This window comes from Alligator sinensis, unplaced genomic scaffold, assembly GCF_000455745.1.
Source record: "Alligator sinensis unplaced genomic scaffold, ASM45574v1 scaffold1676_1, whole genome shotgun sequence".
In the NCBI taxonomy this organism is placed as follows: domain Eukaryota; kingdom Metazoa; phylum Chordata; order Crocodylia; family Alligatoridae; genus Alligator; species Alligator sinensis.
Window position 1 is genome coordinate 109,802 of NW_005843223.1, and position 19,537 is coordinate 129,338.

General features: G+C 54.0%; 1 protein-coding gene across 2 annotated transcripts in view; it reads left to right on the top strand.

Annotated features, from left to right (window-relative positions):
- Nucleotides 1-369: 369 nt before the first annotated feature.
- DCTN1 (dynactin subunit 1) overlaps nucleotides 370-19,537 on the top strand; it is a 44,237-nt gene continuing 25,069 nt past the window's right edge. For both annotated transcript variants that reach the window (XM_025194484.1, XM_006038008.3), the window contains exons 1-6: nucleotides 370-399; nucleotides 5,593-5,613; nucleotides 9,993-10,184; nucleotides 13,585-13,782; nucleotides 17,613-17,817; nucleotides 19,308-19,386. In XM_025194484.1, the coding sequence (XP_025050269.1) occupies nucleotides 370-399; nucleotides 5,593-5,613; nucleotides 9,993-10,184; nucleotides 13,585-13,782; nucleotides 17,613-17,817; nucleotides 19,308-19,386 (725 nt within the window). The remainder of the gene's footprint in view (nucleotides 400-5,592; nucleotides 5,614-9,992; nucleotides 10,185-13,584; nucleotides 13,783-17,612; nucleotides 17,818-19,307; nucleotides 19,387-19,537) is intronic.

A 19,537-nucleotide genomic window follows, 5' to 3' on the forward strand; every position in this document is an offset into this window, starting at 1 on the left:
CATAAGTGATGATGTAATGAGCCGCCGGGGCGGTGGTGGGAGAGGCCAGCGGAGAAAAGAAGTGCGGCCCGTGGCTCCGGCTGCTGGGAAGGACCCGGCCTCCACCGGCGCAGCAGAGCCGCTCTGATTAGCAGTGTCCATCACAGTCCGGGTTGCAGGAGGAGTGGTTGCTGGATTATCGCGGGCAGTGGATGGCAGATAACAAGGAAAAGCTGCAGCCATTTGCAAGTGCTCGCGGGCAGCCTGCGCTCCAGAGACTGTCTACAGAGAGCCGCGGTGTTGTGATTGAATGTGCTAACCGTCTCTTTCTCTGCCTCCCTGTTTTCTCTTCCTGTCTCTCTCTCCCTCCCTTCATCTGTCTTTTCTGCAATGATGAGGCAGGCCCCAACGATGCGGAAGGTACAATCTGCTGCGTCCACGCGAGCGGTTTTCACGGTTTTCGTTCTGCTCATTTTCTGTTGAGCTTGGAGGCAGCTGAGCTGCGACTTTGAGTTCCCAACTCCGATGCGCGGTGGCTGCGGCGCGGCGAGGCGAGCCGGGCGGGGGGTGTTCGGCCACAGATGGATGCCGTTTTATTTCTGCCCTTTCCCACTTTGAGTTCTCCTCCGTTTTCCATTTCACCGGGCAGACCGCTTGCGCTGCATGCTGTGCTTCTGCAGCCCGGCTCCGGGCAGCTGGCTCCAGCATCTTCTCGGTGGCTGGAGGATATTGCTGCTTGCTTTATAAAAGTTGCATGTTAATAGCTGTCTTCCCTCCCCTCACCTTGCTGGCTGTTTTGTCTGCTTTTCAAATCGTCAGCGGATTGTGATCTATGCAGATTGCCTCTCAAGCTGCTAGTTTCTGTAGGTTACAGCATAGACCCGGTTCTCATTCTCTGGGTACCGAGCTGTTTATTTTTAGCCTAACCAAGATCGCGGAGCTTTAAGGAGCAATGGATGAGGCTTTATACCTTATCTCATAGAAATGAGGAAAAATGCAAAATAAGCCAAAGGCAAAGATACAACTCTAATTGGGAGTACTGCAGCAGCCAGAAGACTTGTAGTCCTAATTCTGTTACATTAAATGCATTTGATTTATGGATAATGGACCCTTATGCTAACCATAGGTAGTGACACACTTTGCTGTGCAGTGATTAATTTTAAAAACTGCTTTTCAGTCCCTTTCCAAATGAAAAGTTTTGCAAATGCTAATTGTTTTTGGCTCTTGGGAGCAGAAAGATAATGGAGTTTTGGCCAGGTCCTCAAACCAACACCCTGCTGGTGTTTTTATCCTATTGAGGCCCAGCCTGCATTTCTTTCAAGGAAGTTTTAAAGCCTGCTGTAATGATATGGTTTATTTGTGGTTTTGCTTTATTCAGACACTTTTCTGGTCGGCTCTCCTCATATATTCTTTTTCTGTGCATGGCTGCTTTCGAGAGCAAGCTTGTATGTTAGGGCTCTGGGTTTTTTTTTTTCTTTTTTCTTTTTTTAATGTATATTGTAAAATTTCTTGTCAGCGGCAGCTGGCAGTAACGTCTGTCTGCTAATGGGAAGTTATGCAGCCAGTCGCACTGTTAATTCCAACAGGTTGAGCATCCTGTGAGAAGGCTTGAGTCTGGGGGAAGGATCCCCCAAGCATGAACTGAATCGGGCTCTTGCTCTGGAGGGGAGGTGCAGTCTTGAAGCGTGTGTGCGCTGTTAACATGCATGTCTTCAGCGGCTGCCTGTCCTCCTGCCGTGGAAATGCAAGCAGGGCTCTCCCGGTCTGCCAGAAGCTGCCCCTCGAGGTCCGCGTGGCAGCCTGCGTGGGGGTGGGAGGGCAGGAGCAGTCGCTGCATTGGCTGCCAGACAGTTCCCCCTTCTGCTCACCCACATGAGTCTCCAAATTGCCCAAGCAGGGCTGGAGCGATAACTCACGAGAGCTCCCAACCACACCTTCCTGGCATAAAATGGAGCAAGCTGTGGCCACCCTCATCTTGAATCTAAAGATGCCCGGCACACCTACGACTCCCAGCATCCAGCACTGCCCTCGTGATCCGAACAGACTGTTCTGCTCAGGCTAGAGTCGAGGTCTGGGGAACCAGTAGGGCCTGGGGCTGAGCCGCCACCCTAAAGAGAAGGGGGCAGGCCCCACTGGCTCGCAGCAGGAGCCGTGCTTTGCTCCTCTGGATGCAGGTCAGAGTCTTGCCCGATTTCTGCATGCTTTGTTTCTGTTTTGGGTCCCAGACACTTTATATTGAACGTGGGGACCTTGTGGAGGCGCAAAAGTTGCATAATAGCATTCAGTATTGATTTGCCTGCTTTACGCAGTAGAGTTTGGGACCACAAATATTTATGGCCAGCGATGAAATGAAATATTCATTGCCAGCAATCTTGAGTGTATTCCCGGATCAGGGACAGACCCTAAATTCTGGCTTGAAGCTCCTGCTCATTGCTCTGGAACAGAGGCTGCCCTCGCAGCAGGCCCATCCTTGCTCCACACTGACCACTGCCTTGCCGAGGCCCCATCGCGTTGCATCACTCCAGCAGGTTGCACAGAAAATCCGTGTTGGGGAAACTCCGTGACACGTTAGCTATATCTTAATGGGATTAAGTGGCTGGAAATGAGGAGTGACCAGCATCCCAGAGCAGCCATCCTCGTGCAGGTTGCCAGCAAGTGCTCCCTTGACCGCAGCTGGGCCGTTTTAATTCTAAAGCAGCTGTCTCCCCTGCCTGGTGGAGACAAAGCAGAGGTAACAGCCTGTTAGCAGTTCCTTTGCAGTCCAAGCCCCAGGGGCTGTGGACCCCTACAGAAGCCTGCTGGAGGAGGGTAGCACTTTATTGCATCTTTATAAAGTCGCATCAGGAGAGAGGAGGCTCGTTGGAGTAGGAGCCGCAGCCTGAAAGTAGTGCTGCCCAGAGAGCGTGAAGCCTCATCTCTTCCAGGCCTGCCAGAGATCAGCGAACCGTGGGTGTGACCTTCATGTCCATCCGAGCTGTTCACCCAGTGAATCCTGCAGTTGCTGCAGCGGTTGAGTCCTTACAGAGCATGGTAGTTTGGGACTGAACTGCTCTTCCATGTACCCACTTGGCCCAGCTGACATAGGGATTAGGAAAGCGCCTGCCTCTCACTGGCATTTTGCTTAACCTGAAGGCAGGTGGATTTAGTAAAAGTCGCCCAGAAGTGGTTCTCAGTCGATTTTGTGTTTGAAGAGTCAGTGTGGGTTGGTTCAGGCCCCCAGCCCTCAATGGGTAATGCAGGGAGGTGAATTCAGTAACCCCCACGGAGCGTTTCTCTCTGGGGCTGCTCGTTCCAGCAGCTGGATTGATGTTAGAGCATTTCTTGACTGCAGAGATTTGGTTGCCGGTTTAAAATATCCCAGCCTCTGATTGCTAATCTTTGGCAAGTACCAAAGGCTCATTATATCAGCTCCTTTGTGAGCCAAGAGGTCTATTCAGCTGGCGTTTCCATCGCCGACGCTGGCACTTTTGGTGCTAAACACTTCATCAGAGAACAGCAGGAACCATGTTGGAAGTGACTTTCTCTGACAATAGGGACTTTGTTGTGTTCCTCTTTAACATGCTCTGGTGGGAGCCCAACACTTGGCACTCTCTGCATGTTAATGTGCTTCCCTCCTTGCCAAGTCCCCGAGGAATGAGGGTTTCTCAGGGTAGGGCTGCTTTGTGGAAACTCTTCCATGGTCCTTTCCCTCAGGGAAGGTCGGAGAGAAGAGACAACTGCATTAGATTCTCAGAGCATCATTCCCAAGGACTTTGTGTGAAGCTTGCGGAGGGCTCGTAGCCTTACGAGAGCGCTTTGAAAGAGCTTGCGGCCCCCTCCTCAATTGGCACTAAATCATCCCCGGGTCTGAAACTTCTGCTCTTTGCTGGGAAGCCTTTCCTGGCAGTGTTTTGCAAAGTCGAAAAAAGTGCTTGGTAGCCCAGAGTCGTTCAGTTAGGGGTATCAAAAGTATCAGTTCAGTCTTGAGGAACTGTTAGCCTGGAATTTGAGCAAAGAGGGTGCATCCCAAGATGATACCACGCACATCTGCCCTTTGCAAGGTTTTGCATTTTACAGTGTGACTTAAGTGATCTGTGCAAGTCTGGCATTTAAACAAAAGAAAGGAAAAGCTGGAAACCATGTTTTACCTGGCGTGCAAAAGCTTGGCCTCCTGGTAGAGCTGGAGACCACTGGTGATGGAGCTGTGATGCTCTTGGTCTTACGTTCTCTCTTCTACAGCCCAGCTAGAGGCCACGCTGCTTTATGGGGCTCTGCTTTGGGCTGGGGCTGGCGTGCCCATGGGCTGTACTAATCAGGTGGTCGTCAGTCAGTGCCACGTCTTGTTCCTGAACTGTGAGCCAGGAGGGGAGCACAGGGGCTGCATTTCTGTTCCTTAAGACTTTGTAGCCTGCAGTTTCTCTTTTCAATAGTAAAAATAAGGAAAGCAGAATGTAAAAGACTTTAAACCTGGAAAGTGCCCCCGTTATGCTGTGTGGGCCACTAGAAATGCGACAGGAGAACAGCAGGTCCGTCTCTAAATAGTTCTCTTCTCTTTGGCTCGTTTGCTCCCGTTAGCTGGAGTTACAGACCCAGACAGACAGAATACACCCCTTCCCACTTCCACTCCGCGCTGGCTGAAGACGAGTGCTGTAGGTTTGCTTCGACCTGGATTATCAGTTACCATTTGAACTGTCAGTATTAAGAGCCTGATGAAGTCTCCCAAGATCTGTGCTGAAGGCATGTTGGTGCAGGGTTGGCTGCCCTACCAGCGTCAGCCTCCTTGACCTTGGTTTAGCTGCATGTCCAAGGCCAGGCTCACAGCTCAGTGGTGCTACCTGGAAGTATGTGGTGCACCATATTTTATTCAGGGGCAGAGAGAAAGTCGTGTCTCTGCTTGGAGAGCCCCGAATGGAGGGGGCAGTGCTAATGCAAACCCTGCTCTCCTAACTGAAGCCAAACAATGTGGCTCCAGCTGGTCTTTGGGCTCCTGCTTATTAACACTTCAGTCACCTCTCCTAAGGAAAGGGGCCGCGTCCAGCCGTTTGTCAGCAGAGGAGCTTGAACCTCAGGTAGTGCAGCGATCTCTCAGCCGCAGGTTTCCCTGGGCAGCCCAAGCTGCCGTTGTAAGATGGTTCCAGAGCCAGACGTCCAGCTGCAGGGATCGCTGGTCTCGGCATGCAGGATCCCCCCACGATTCAAGCGGGCAGAACTTGCATAGTGATGGCAGCTGTGAGGCTGAGGCACCTCGAGGCCCTGCGTCTCCACGTTGAAGATGAGGGTGGCTGGTGGAGCTCTGTGAGCTATCCTTGGCTGGAGCAGGCAAGCCCCGGGGGGAAGACGGGGCGAGGAGATTTTCCTAGCTGGGGTCTGAGATGAGCCGCTGCAGGGGTCTGTTCCTTCAGGAGATCTGCTGGGAGGTCTCTCACCTGGGCCTGCCCTGGGAACATGGGTTAACGAGCGTGTACACCTGATGCTAATTGCAGTGATGTCTTTTGTTTCTCTACCTTGTTTTCTGCTGCATCTGCTGCTGCTGCTGCCACTGCCGCCGCTGCTCCTGTGGTCTGTATCTCTGTTCCTGTCTTTCCCTGTATGAATGTTTCTCCTACTCTGCCTTCTACTCCTGTTGCCCTCCAGACCACCACCCGGCGGCCCAAGGTGAGAACCAGCCCTCTGGTCCGCGGGCATCCGTCCCTTCGTGGGAGCTGTTGGAGGGCTAATCCCAGACTCTGTTTCCTGTGACCCTTTTCCCCACTCCTGAAATCTGGGGAGGCTCCAGAGACAATGGAGCTTCCCCACACAGTGTGCCTAGACCACAGGCATCTGTCTGTGGGGGCACAAGCGTTAGCGAGAGCTGTGCCTTTTCCCAGAGCTAATGTAATGGGTTATAAAAGTTCCCAGATAATCCCAGAGCCACTTTGCTGCCCGAGAGCCCTTGCCCTTGGCCGTCCCCTGCCCCCTCCCGGTATCCACACCTCTGTCTTACTAATTGCTTCTCCGTGGTTGCTGCTTGTGATGTTATGGGGCAGGGGCCGTGAGGGTCTGCGCGGTGGGGTGGGAGGTTGGAGCAGCGCATGCTGCAGAGCTGAAGACGATGTCACCAAGGATTTGGTGAGACCATGGAGCCCTGTCTGTGTAAGGTAACCTGGTGCTGGCGAATCAGCCCTGGAGGTAGAGGAGGGCAGGGCTGGAGGAGGAGGATGCTTAGCTCTAGACCAGCCAAAGTCCCATAATGGCCGCATGGTGATTTGTAAAATGAAAACTGGTTGCATGGTGTGTCCTGGCTGCGCGCTCTGCGAAGGCCTCCCGGGCTTATTTTACCGAGTCGAGCGGGTAAGGCCAGGAAGAGCCAGGTTTGGTCATCGTGTCCATAAAGCAGCGTTCCCTCAGCCTGGCCCTGTCCTGGACTCTGAACAACCTTCAGCATTGCCCTGTAATTCCTCGGTAATTTAGGCCCTGCAGTGCTACCCTGATTGAGTCTGGGCTGCGCCCTGCTACACTAGATGCATAGGGATTCCCTTCTCCGGAGAGCATCTGATTCAGGACATGGAATAAACCCTTCTTTCCATTCCACGTACAGACATTACTGAGCTGCCATCTACTAAAGAGCCCTTTTCCGTCAGGTTTCCTAGGGAGATGCAGGCTCTGGGGTGCTCAGGAAGGGGACAGCATGGGCTCCCGAGGCCAGGAGGAGCAGCAGGTCTGAGTTGTGCGACCTTTGCTGCTGGCAGGGAGCACAATCCTGCTTTCACCCAGAGAGCTCCAGCGCCAGCTCCCCTGCTGCTGCCTGCCGTGATGGGACACCCTGGCCAAGAGGCGTTCTTAGGGATGAGCCGTCTAGGGTGGGAAGTGCATCTCCACCCAGAAGCTTGTCAATAGAGCAGCTCAGAGTTGTGCAGAAGGAGTTTGCAGCTGGGCACCGTGCAAGTTGGCCACTGCATTCTCCGTCCCCTTCAGTTTGTGGTACTGAGGTGGAGCCCCTCTTTGGCCCAGTTTGGGAGGGAGATGAAACCAAGCATCATTGAATCCCCAGGACACTTTATTCTCCTATTGACCCTGTAGCACCAAATGGGATGCCATCGGCAGCAGTCTCTCCATTTGAGGATGAGCTCTGCCACGGCTCATCGATTACTCTTCAGATACTATGAGAGTCCAATCCTGGAGCCACAGATCCATTTGCAGAAACTGCAGGTCTTTCTGCTGGGATTCCTCTCCTTTTCCTTCCTCTGCTCTCTGCTCCGAGGGCTTGATGCTTTGTCTCCAAATGGGCTGCTGCTTGGTGGAAGTTGTGGTGGCATTGGGGTCAGTCAGCAGCCAGCTCTTTCCAGCTCGTCGTGTTGGCATCTGTTCTCTTGCGGTCTGCTTTCCTCTGATGAGATCTCGGGCCATTACTGAGCTGGGACCAATGGGAGGCAGGAGCGTATTAAAGCCCCTGCCTCCTCTGATGTTTCAGAACCAAAGCTGGGGGTCTGCACTTAGGCTCTGGAGGGCTCGGGCCCATTTCCACACGTGTCCATGGCGTTTGGTTGGACCACAGATGGCACCCCAGCACCTTTTGGTTGGAAGGACAAAGGCAGCTGGTGTCACATCCAGGCAGATTTGATCTGTCCTCACGTTATGAGGATGAGCCTTCAGGTAGTGCCCCAAGACAGTTTGTTCCATCAGTGGCATCCCACGGCACACCATCTGACTGTGTAGGCATCAATGCCACGGTCGCCTAATTTTTCAGTGAGGATGGGGTGAGAGACAGTGTCGAAGGCCTTCCTAGAGTCCAAGAGGACTACGTCCACTGCTACCCCTGCATCCAAGGCTTTTGTGACCTGGTCATAGAAAGCCACCAGGTTGGTCTGACAGGACCTGGCTCTAATGAACCCGTGTTGGTTGCCCCCAAGCATCACCTCCCCTGCTTGCCCCTCGCAGATGTGCTCCTGGATAATCTTCTCAGGGCTGAGGTAAGACTAACGGGCCTGTAGTTTCCTGGGTCCTCTTTCCTCCCCTTTTTGAAAATGGGGACTACATTGGCCCTTTTCCAGTCATCAGGCACCTCGCCAGAGCACCACGAGTGCTTGTAAAGCAGTGCCAGATGTCCCGCAATGACTTCTGCTAATTCCCTCAGCACTCTGGGGTGGAGATCGTCAGGACCAGCTGATTTAAACACATCTAGTCTCTCCAGAAGTTCCCCAACTAGGTCCTCTCTGACCCTGGGCCTGGCTGTGCCTCCCCTGGGTCCGTCCGGGATCCCGGTGGGGGGGATGTCCCTGTCCCTGCTCAGAAAAATGGAGGCAAATAATCTGTTAAAGCGGTTAGCTTTGTCGTCTGGTGCTACCACCAGATTTCCAAGCGTGTCCTCCAGAGGTCTCACATTATTTGGCACCTTCTTTTTACCCCTATGAATTTAAAAAAGGACTTGTTATCTTTGATCTGGGTCAGTAGTCCCAGTTCCATCTCCGCCTTGGCCTTCCTAATAGCCCCCCTACAATCTCGAGCCAAGGAGGTATAATCCTTGGTAATGGCCCCTCCCTTCCATTGGGTTTACGCCTCCTTTTTGGCTTTGAGGCGTTCATGGATGCTTTTGGTGAGTCATGAGGGCTTTTGAGTGCTGTTGCCCCCTTTGATCCGTGTGGGGATTGTCACCCTTTGGGCTTGGAGGATTGTCTCCTTAAGGAACGACCACTCTTCTTGGACTCCCAACTCCCCTCCCCTCCCCTCCGGGACCTCAGTGCCTTCCCAACTATTCTCCTTGCCTCATTGAAGTTGGCCCTTCTGAAGTCCAGGGCTGTTGCCTTGCTGCAGGCCGTGGCAGGGGGTTGGACTTGATGATCTGCTCAGGTCCCTTCCGACCCGACCCGCTATGACACCCTGCGCTGGATGGTGAATCCCAGCAGGTGATGATCGCTATCGCCCAGGTGGTCAAGCACCTGCAGTCCCCTCACCAGGTCGTTGCCTGTGGCCAGGACCAGGTCCAACAAGGCATTTCCCCTGGTGGGACTGCACCTCCTGGGTTAGATGGAGGTCCTGTAACACAGCTAAGAACCTATGTGAGCGGTCAGACCTGGCTGCCTTTCCCAGCAGATGTCCTGGGAGCTGAGCTGGTTCCTTCTGGCTTGAGCTTCTTCCAAGGGACTAAGGTCCTTTTTGTAATCACAGCATAGCTAATTCTTTCAGTGAAGCACGAGGCAAAAACGACTTGGCCTTTCTCTGCTGGAGGGTGTCGGGGAGTGGCCAGATGTTCTCATGTCCTGGTGTCCTCTGTACCAGGTTTGCACAGCAGCGCAAATGCCCTGGGGTGTGGAGCGGACAGTGTGACCATCCTTGGGCAGCAGGCCTCGCCAGCTAGCAGCAAGGTGCAAGCAGCAGCTTGCTGGCATATAGCATGAGGCTGCCCTGGACTGGGAGCAGACAGGAGAAATTGAAGCTGGGCTGATTTTGGCTGCGTGGGTTTTGCCCCTATTTGTTTTCAGGGGTGTTTCCCACAGGACTGGACCCCAAATGGAGGGGGTTTGCTGTGTTCTCACACTAGCATCCACGTTTCTCCTATGTGTGTGCTTAGCCTTCGGTGTACAGATCAGGGAGAGCGCAGCAGTACATGGGCATGGACCTGCTGGGTTTTTACAGTGTCTTTCCCCACCATACCCGCACTCTGAGGAAGCAAAACCTTCCTGTCCCATGGCCACAGCAGCCCTGGCAAGGCCCTTCCCAGAAGCACCTCATGCTTGTCATGTGCCGGGCTCATGGTAGCATCCAGTCTCCAGGGCGAGCATGTGCAGTCCATAAGATATAGCACGGCACCGGCTCGTTCCTACTGATGGTGAGGAACTCCTGCAAGTCTTCTAGAAGGACTGGCCATGGGGCTTACTCCCTGGGTTTGACCCGTGCTGGACAGCACTGGTGTTGTATCCCAGTAAGGGATTCTCCTACAGGTCAGCAGAACAAGCACAGTGCAGAGCTGCAGGAAGGCAGGAGCAGACAGTGGCTAGAGTGTGAAATCCCACACCAGAGGCTCTTCTGACTTTCTCCTTGGCCATGGTGTTTTGCAGCCTACCCGGACCACCAGCTCCGCGGCCTCCAGTGGGACACCGGGGCCCTCAGGCTCGGCCTCAGCTTCCGGGGGCGATATGAGTAGCAGCGAACCCAGCACGCCTGCCCAGACGCCCCTGGTGGCCCCAGTCATCCCAACGCCTTCCCTGACCTCTCCGGTGGCACCACCCCCAATCCCATCCCCGACAAAGGTAAGGCTTTGCAGCGCACTGTTCTGGCAAGACTGGGCAAGCTTCATAGTTATGGCAGGTGAGGGGGTGGAGTTGGCTGCGAAGAGGTAAGCTGGCAGGGACGGAGTAAGAACTAGGGGCAGGGGAGGTACTTCATGGAGTCCTAGAGCTCTGGGGTTGAAAGCGACCTGCAGAGGTTGCATCCAGTCCAGCCCCTGCCCAAGGCAGGATCAGCCCCGTCCGAAGCAGCCCAGTCTAACCCCGTGTCCAACCACAATTTTTGTGCTTCAGCATTGAGACCAGCCTCTTGACATTTGGGTGATGTGGAGCTGTAGAATAGACCAGTGTCCTGAGTGTTGGGTGGCACGGGGCTTTGGAACTGACCCCAAGGGAGAGATTTTGAAGTGCCACTCGCCTGGTCTTTAAAAAGCTGACTGAACAGCCTGTTAGGGAATATTCAGGGAATTTTCCGGCGGAACCTCCCTGCCTGGCAGCAGAGGACAGCTGGAGCTTCTCAGGGTCTTTCCATCTCGCTGCTTGGTCTCGCTGGTAATTGTTCTGACACGTCTAGTCCATTTTTGTTCTTTAAAATAGTTTCTCATTACTCCCTTCCTGCACCGCCTTAATTAGCTGAAAGTGGAGCTTGCGTAAGATCTAGGGCACGAGGGCAAAGCGCTGATAGTGCAATAAATGAGAAAAGATTGAACCAGTGGGTGAAATGAGGACCTGGAAGAAGCACCAGCTTGAGGAACGAAAAGGCATTTTAACATCTCACTTGGGGTCTAAGCAGATGTTGCGTTTGAAGCAGGATCAACTATGCCAGGATATGCCTTGGCCCTGCTGATCCACTTCACTGGTGTCTGCAAAGCCAGGGCTTTGGGGGCCTGATCCTTTGGGACAGTGGCCATGAGTGCCATGCCGTGACTCAGGGCGTGGCAGCATGATGTGCGTGTCACAGGTATTTCCTGCAGAGGGATTCCCATTGCTAGCAGGATTGGGACCCTGGAGCCCCTGGGAGTGCCTGCCCGAGGCAGCTGGAGAGCATGAACGGCTCTGGGCTGCCCACGCTCTCCTGCCACAACCAAACAAACCTTGGCTGCAAAAACGCAGCGTGAACTTTGACTTGGAATCATGGTGCTCACCAGTTTGGGCATCTGTGGTGCAACAAAGGGCTAAGACATTCATTCACTCGGGTTCATGGCAGCACAAAGGTGCTGTCTGTTTGCAGACATAGTTCTGCCTCACCTCGAAGGGACGCTGCCTGCTTAAACCAGGCAGGCCTGCAAACTGTTCGCTTGCCAGCCTGGCTGGTAACATCTCCAGCTCAGGAGCTGAGCGAGCCGGAGATATCCAGTCAATCTGCGTGGCTGTTTGACAGCTCGTAGGGCAGCTTTCTAGAGATGGCGACAATGCTGAAATCCCGTTGGCAGCAGTGGGGCTCAGATGCCCGCTACATGTCAGAAAAACAATTGAGTTGTAGCATCTTGTTAGTGTCCTTCATAGCACCCATCCATGTCCCTTGTTGTGCGTCTCATGGAGATGCTTACAGGCAGAAGCAGCTGTTAGGCCACAGATTTGGGTTGGGTATTGGGGGCGAGGTGCAGAGCTCTACCAGCCTGAGCCAGCTGTCCGCCAGCCCTGTCACAGGGGGTCAGCACCCAGACAGCCTTCCTCCATGGCCTTCTCTGCAGCTCCCGAGCACTTCTGCCTGTGCCTAGTGGGTAGCAGCTTCCCCAGCCTGCTGACCAGTATCTTGACGATCGAGTGTGTGGCAGAACACCTTTGTCAGCTCGGTGCCTGCGGTGCTGGGGGTTGGGCCTGCATCTGTGACTCCTCCCATAGTGCAGTCCCATGCACCACCATGTGGTGCCTCATTGAGTCATGCTGCTTGAGCGATATCTCCCCTCCCCAGCAGGCAGCTCTCCAGCTGACGTGCAGCTCAGTGCTAGCCCCCCCCTTTGCATGCCCCAGGCAGGCTCACTCACTGTTCTTCGTTCCCTTTGGAGCACAAGAAGCTTCAGAATAGGTGGACTGGAACCATAGAGAGCTACATTAGCAACCAAATAGCACAGCCCAAGTGCAGCTTCTGGCCACTTCTGTATTAGCAGAGCTGCAGGAGTTGCAGCAGTTCCCCATGAAAGGCCTGAATTGGTTCCCTGGTAGAGCCATCTTGGGGAAGGCATTGCAGTCTAGCTGAGCTGTGGTTCAGAGAGGAGACCACTTCATGGCTCTCAGCTGTGTCCTGCTCCATCCTGGCCTGGTTGAAGAACTCCAAGTATGCGGGGTTGTTGTCAGCCCTTCCCTTACAGCAGTGTTAATCCAGAGCCAGCCATTCTCTTGTGAGTCTGAAACTCTTCAGAGGGCTACATGCTGGATGTCCCCAGCCAGGTGCACAGGCCTGTTTGCTGTAACCACTTTTGAGACAGAAGTTTAGACCATTGCATGAAAGCAGTTGGTGAGGGAGAGCAGTGAAAAGAAGGTGGCACAGAGCGAGGTAAACCTCGTGTCATAGAATCATAGAGAGGTGGGGCTGGAAGGGACCTCCAGAAATCACATCTGATCCAGCCCCTGCTCGAAGCAGGATCAGCCCTGTCCAGACCATAGAATCGTAGAATCTCAGAAAAGCAGGGCTGGAAGGGACCTGAAGGGTCACATCTAGTCCAACCCCTGCCTGAGGCAGGACCAGCCCTGTCTAAACCAGCCCAGACAAACCCTGTGTCCAATCTCTTAGCAAAACTACACAGTCACCCCTGACGCAAAACAAGACGTCAAACCTGAACCTGCCCCAGGGAAAGCAGGGAAACGGCAGTGCCCAGCATCCTGCTGACACAACTCTCGCACCAGTCCCTAGTGCACTGTGCTTGTGGCTTGCACGCAAACCTTAAAGCATTTGTTGCTGCCTCAGTTTAAGGTCGCATAGGTTGTGTCATTATGGCTCCAGGTTCAGAAACCCCAAACCTGCTTGTGGAAACCTTTTCTTTCCTTGCATGTGGCTTTACCCTGCCCATGGGGCCGGGGAAGGGATAGCAGAAGGGTTGGATATGGTACGCTGCTGGCTTGATTTTTCAGATGGGTCCAGAAATCCCAGTGAAGTTGATGGGACATGCAGGTGCTCAGCACCTTCTGAAAACCAGGACATATCTCAGCACGTCAAAAATTATCCCGTGCTCAGTGTGTGTGAAATGCAAATCAGGGCCGAGTCCAAGCGAGACTGACTCTGGAAGTGCAAGAGCATAGAGAACATGATTGTCCCAGGAGGCCTGTAGTGATGCTGCCACTGAAAAAGGTTTTTCTGCCTTTCAGTGTTTGGGTTGGACTTGAAAAGTTTGTGGCCTTTGTGTTGCATGGAAGGTGGTGGGGGTGGAGCCATGGCAAGGCCTCTACCCTGGGAGTAATTGCTTGCTTTTCCCTGGCTCTGCAGGAGGAAGAGAACCTGCGTGGCCAGGTGAGGGACCTGGAGGAGAAGCTTGAGACTCTGAAGATAAAGCGGAATGAAGACAAAGCCAAGCTGAAGGAGCTGGAGAAGTACAAGATCCAGCTGGAGCAAGTGCAGGAATGGAAGAGCAAGATGCAGGAGCAGCAGAATGACCTCCAGAAACGTCTCAAGGAGGCCCGAAAGGTGAGTTCTCCCAGCCCGTGCAGCAGCTTCTGTGATGGGGCTCACTCAGGGAGCAGGTGAGTCTTAGGAGGTTTTAATACATGGTAGAGTGCCCAGATTCTGGTGCAATGCTGCCAGCATGAGACGACCATGCATGAGCCCTTCCTTCTGGAGGGATATGGTCCAAATGTGACATCTGACGTTGATGCAGCCTGACCCCATGTGCCAGCATTGACCAGCAGACCTGCTCTAGGCTGCAAATGCCGAGTCAGACTAATGGGTGTTGAGTGATGGATGACTTGTACAAGCATGAGATGGTTGGTGTTGAGTCTGTCTGCTCCAGGAGGCTGGGTGCATCCAATGTTTGACATGGAGCCACAGGCAGCCAGGGAGCTAGATCACAGTTAGCACAGACGTGTTTACCTGTGCTGCACTCGCCCCTCCAGTAGACACACATTTCAGTGCATTTCTAGCCTGTAGGACCCGGGAACCTGGTTCTGAAAGCCATGGGAATCCTCTGGAGAGCAGCATCCAGTGGGACCCACTGCCCTTTTCCTTCCCCATTCCATCCTGGAGAGCTCCCGGATGTAAATGGGGGAGGCTGCTGCTTCCTTTGATTCCTTCCAGTTGCTAAAGCAGCAGCAGGCTCCACTCAGTGCAGCACTCTTAGTGCTTTCTCCGTTGCTTAGAGTTCCACCTGCCCCTCTCCTGATGGAGGAGCCTCTTGTTGTCTGAGGTCAGTGCAGCACCAAGATTGCCAGCCCCAGGCATTCAGAAACCATGATCCGAGCACCGAAACCCATGCCTTTAGCTTGTGTGCAGGGATATTTGGTGGGGTTCTCACTTGAATTGTGGCTCTGAAACCATTAGGTTGCACTTGAGTTACATTTCCAAGTGGAAGTCCTCATATAATCAACTACTTCCAGCAGCTGGGGCTTTGTGAACAGCATTCGGTGTCACCAGGCTCATCACCAGCCCCTGTGACTTCATCCTGCTGGCACAGTTGCTGGCCCTGCCCTGGCTGATGGAAGAGGCCCAGCCCGGTGCCTCTTGTTACTCCCTCCAGCAGCTAAGCATAGATCCAGGGTTGCTGAGTACAGGTCCTGTTCCCTGGGTAAGAAGAACTCCTGATTCGGTGACCCTGCACCGCTAGGCCCCATCCCCATCCCCATCCTGGTGAATGCCGTCTGGTGCTGCAGGTCCAGCTGCGCCCCTTGGGACGCCGCTGCCTTGCTCGTTCTGTGCCAGACACTGGAGAGCGACCCGACTGGCCCAGTGTGGGGGTCCTGACTGGGGTGCAAAGGGGGAGGCTTGTTACAAACCTCTGCTCAGATCCAAGGTCTGTATTGCAGTGTAGATGTGTGGCACTGCGCCGCCTCCTGGCCATTTTCAGGTACAGACACCACTCTCCTGCCAAGGGACGATTCTCCTCATCTCATGCTCCACCTCTCCAGTCCTTACCCTGCAAATAAGAAGGAAGAGGCAGATCCCTCGCTAGGTCTTTGCTGTCTAATAACAGAGCAGCTTAAGTCAGTCCCAAAGCTCTTGGTCCCCTTGATTCCAGGTTGCACCTCAGGCATTTCCTTTAGGCTTCAGCCTGTTTATGCTGCTTAGCAAATATGAAGCTTCCAGGTGTGGGCTTGGGAGGCCAACTGCTGAGAGTCTGGCGTGGCCTGTAGCAGGGCCTGTCCCTGCACGGTCCTCTGTTCCACCTATCTGAGTGGTCCTGCGGTCTTCAGGATCCCCATCAGAGCCTGGCATCATCTCCCCATGCTGAGGAGACGTAGTTCCCCTGAAGCAGAGGCAGAGACCAAGTTGCCTTCCCTGCCTGTATCACACCAACAGCAAACACAGCGATCATCAAGTTGGCATGCAGCCTTCATGAGCAAGAGCAGTTCCATCCCAAGCCTGTCTCATCCTGACTGCGGCATTCATGCCCGTTGCTTGGCTGTATTTTGCTTGACCTATTCAGATGCAAGCTCAAAGCCGACTGTGGTATTGCAAGAAGCTGTTCTCAGACTAGGTAAGTCAGTCTGCAGGAATCTCCTCTGAGCTGAGCAAGGGGGCTCTAGACTTTGATGCCTTCAAAAGCATCTGGTAGAAATACGAATCTATTCCACCTGCTTCAGTGCCCCAGCAAGCGGATAATGGCATTTCTCTGACGCTTCTGACCGTGGGAAGGCTGCTGTGCTGATTTAGCTCACATATGCTTCATGGTTTAAATGCAGCCTTCCTGTAATAGGCCTTCTGGGGTGCTTTAGTTCAGACTTTTCATAGCAGGCATTAATTCTGCTTGCCCTTGATGTTATCTAATGTTTGCCCTGTTCTCTGCAGGTAAGGTCTCAAATCAGTTGGCATTACAGCCATTAGCCAGTGAGCCACGATCACGCCCTGGTGTCAGGAACAAGCTAATGAATCCCATCAGATCTCATTATGCAGAGAACTGCCCTTGTCCAGCATGGTTCAGGGCCCCATGGGGAGTTTTTCAGAGGCTCTGGACTTTGATGGCAAACTGCTGTGCCAGCTCCAGCCTGGACCCTGTGATCCTCACTGCTTATTCCCACCATTAAAGTATTTCCAGCCCTTGTTGTCACCCTTTTCTCCAAGCTCATAATCCCACTGTTGATATTTCTGGGGTCATGTTCTTCTCCCAGGCAGCCCCTGCTGGGCACCAGCCTATGCGCTCAGGTTTTTCTTCATGGTCTTCCTCACCTATGTGTAGAGCTGTCCTGCTCTGTCCTGTCCTGCCTCTGCCTGGAACACCATGCCTGCCGAAGCATCCCAGTTTGCAGTTTTCCCCTCCCAGGAGGTTAGGTCTCTGCCCTACACCCTTGCATTGTCAGCCAGACAGCCAGAGGCTCGCAGCAGTACAGGGAGCTCCAGTTCCTCTGCTCTGTCTTGCTTTCCCAAGAGATATCTGACTGCATCCACCTTGCTTATTCCTTTGTCCCGCAAGCAGCTCCCTGTGCCTGTCTCTTCTGTGATGAGGGAGTGCTTGCTGACCTGTGCTCTTGCTCATCAGTCCTAGCTCCTCTCTCCTCATCCTGCAAAACAGTCCCTGTTGTTCTTGCCTCTGGGATAAGGGTTTCCTTTTGTTGTTACAGAGCTGTTCTTTTGCTCTTTATTTCTGTATTTGTGGCTAGAACTAGACCTCTTCAGTAACTGAGAAGCTGCTTCCAAGGTGGAATGCATCTTTCCAGCAATTTGAGTATGCTGGGATGGTTCTTGCAATGGCCCTTTCCCTCCATCATGTGACCACCCCCCCGCTTCCATCACCTGAGGAGCAGTCAGACTTCATCTGTGCCTGGCTGCTGCCTCCATCATGGTCTGAGCTGCTCGGATTGTCTTCGTTCTGCACAGACAGCACCTAGCACAAATAACTCTGATCCGTGACGGGCTTGTAGGTGATAGGCTTTCATGGCTGTAACAGGACCCATGCATGGCTGGCCAGAGGGAGCAGTCAGGCACTCGCTGTGCTGCAGGTTAAGCCTTCTCCTGGCTGATGCCTGGCCTTGTTCTTCTTTCCTCATTCACACTCTTATGCGGGGTGGAAGGCACTGCTGGCTGTTCATTCCTCTGTTACCACTAAGATGAGTGTGGGAGGGGTTTGAGGGGCACATGCTGAGGTGAGAACAGGAGACACTCCTGGGTGGAAGACCAGAGTGGGGCAGTTTCAAGTGATGGCAGTAGTTCCTCTCCTAAAAGCCATGCAAGCAGTTGCTAGCCAGAACTCTCCTCCCTTTCGGGGGTGCCTGATGGCTGCAGCTTGTGGATGGTCTCGGCTGTGGTGCAGGTAACATTCCTACCCAGTCAGTGCCAGGCCTCTTCACCCTGCTTCTGCCCACCTGCAGGAAGCCAAAGATGCCTTGGAAGCCAAGGAGCGCTACATGGAGGAGATGGCTGACACGGCAGATGCGATTGAGATGGCGACTCTGGACAAGGAGATGGCAGAGGAGCGGGCTGAGTCCCTGCAGCAGGAAGTGGACTCCCTGAAGGAGAAGGTAGAATATCTCACCATGGACCTGGAGATCCTGAAGCACGAGATTGAGGAGAAAGGTGAGAGCAACTGGTGGGGGTGCCCCCTCCTAGGCAGACCTGTGCTGGAGATGCTGTTGTGATAGACGCAGCATAAAGACCTGGTGCAAGGAGGCTCACCACCCATCTCGTGGGGCTAGGAATTGCTCTGATAGCTTCTTCCACAGCCAGCCAAATGTTTTGGGCCCTCTATGTGCAGTTGGGTTTCCTGACCCCACCAGACAAGTAGGGCCTTTGTAGGCAGGCAGCTCAGGTGGGAGCAATAAGCTGGCATTCAGTGGCACTGCAGGACTTCCTGGATAGGCCAGAACTTGCCATCTCCCTTGCTTCAGGGTCTGCCGGCCAGAGCCTCACCATCGTGGTGTAGGTAGCTGGAGGGGAAGCATCACGGAGGGCTTGGGCCTGAGGCACTGCACCCGCCACCATCTCTGGGGCGAGCCATATGCCGGCAGAGCACACGGGGTCTGTGCCTTTTGCCGATTCCACAACAGCCGCTTGGCTTGTGACCCCCCTGTGCACACAGGGCAGAACCAGAGCATCCCAGAGACTTCCTTTCCTTGAGTTTCTTAATGCCCTCTCCTCCTTTCCAAGATAAACTGTAAAGGATTGCATTGGCAAGGCAATGAGCAGCTCTGGAGCCCTGACATCAAGGGGCTGTCTCTGCCAGCAGACTGGGGGCAGGCCATGTGAGGGCCTCCAGCACTGCTTGGCTGAGACGGCCTGAGTCTGCATGAGGAGGAGGGAGCAGAGACATGTGGAGATGGGAGCAAGCAGCTCAATAAGTGGGGTCTTCATCAGGGAAGAGGGAACACGGGGAACTGAACAGGGACCTGTTGTTCCCCAAGTCCCAGGACATTAGAAGCAGGGGGCACTGCTGAAATGAGCAGGTGACAGGTTTAAAACCAACAAGAGACGGGAGTTTTCTGTGCAATGACTTCGTTGCCCCAGAAGGGGTGGGGGCAGAGAGCTCAGCAAGGGGTTGAATACAGGCCTGGAGGATGGATCTCTTCGTGGCTGTGGAACAGGATGGGCGGAGACGTTTCCTCTGGCATCTCTCACCCAGTGCTGGTGGGAGCCAGGGGTGGGTATTGAACAGGTGATGGATCATTTGAAAGATCCAGTTCAGTGCTCTTCCTCTATGGCATGCACCCCTGCCACTGTTGGCAATGGGACACTGGGCTGGAGGGACCATTGGTCTGACCCAGTCTGGCCCTGCTGCTGCTGTTATGTTCTAGAAGGGACCGACCAAAGGGAGTGGGCCTGTCGGGATGCAGCGCAGGTCGGGCGCTTTAACGTCTCATGCTCTCCAGTAGCCCTGAAAGGCAGGGGCCAGCTGCAGCGGCTCCAGTCAGGGGAGGGCAACAACAGCTGTCCTGGTCCCCCAGCCCCTGCCTCTCGGCTGTCACGTACACAAATCAAAATCCCCTTTGTTTTGTAAGTGCTGTAGCACGAGGCAACTAGATTTTGCACCCATGCTGAAGTCTCTCCTCCCCGCTTTTTCCCTCCCGCAGGCTCAGATGGCGCGGCATCCAGCTACCAGGTCAAACATCTGGAAGAGCAGAATGCAAGGCTCAAGGAAGCTCTTGTGAGGTAAAAGCTGCCCTCCCACAGTGTCCTTCTCCCATGGGGTCCTGCCTCTGCAGGTCCTGCTGCCACTCATCACTGGGACCAGGGCACACGAGGCCTCTTGCCATGAGGTTTAGACTTGGTCTAAACCTGGGGGCAGACCTCCTGCAGCCTC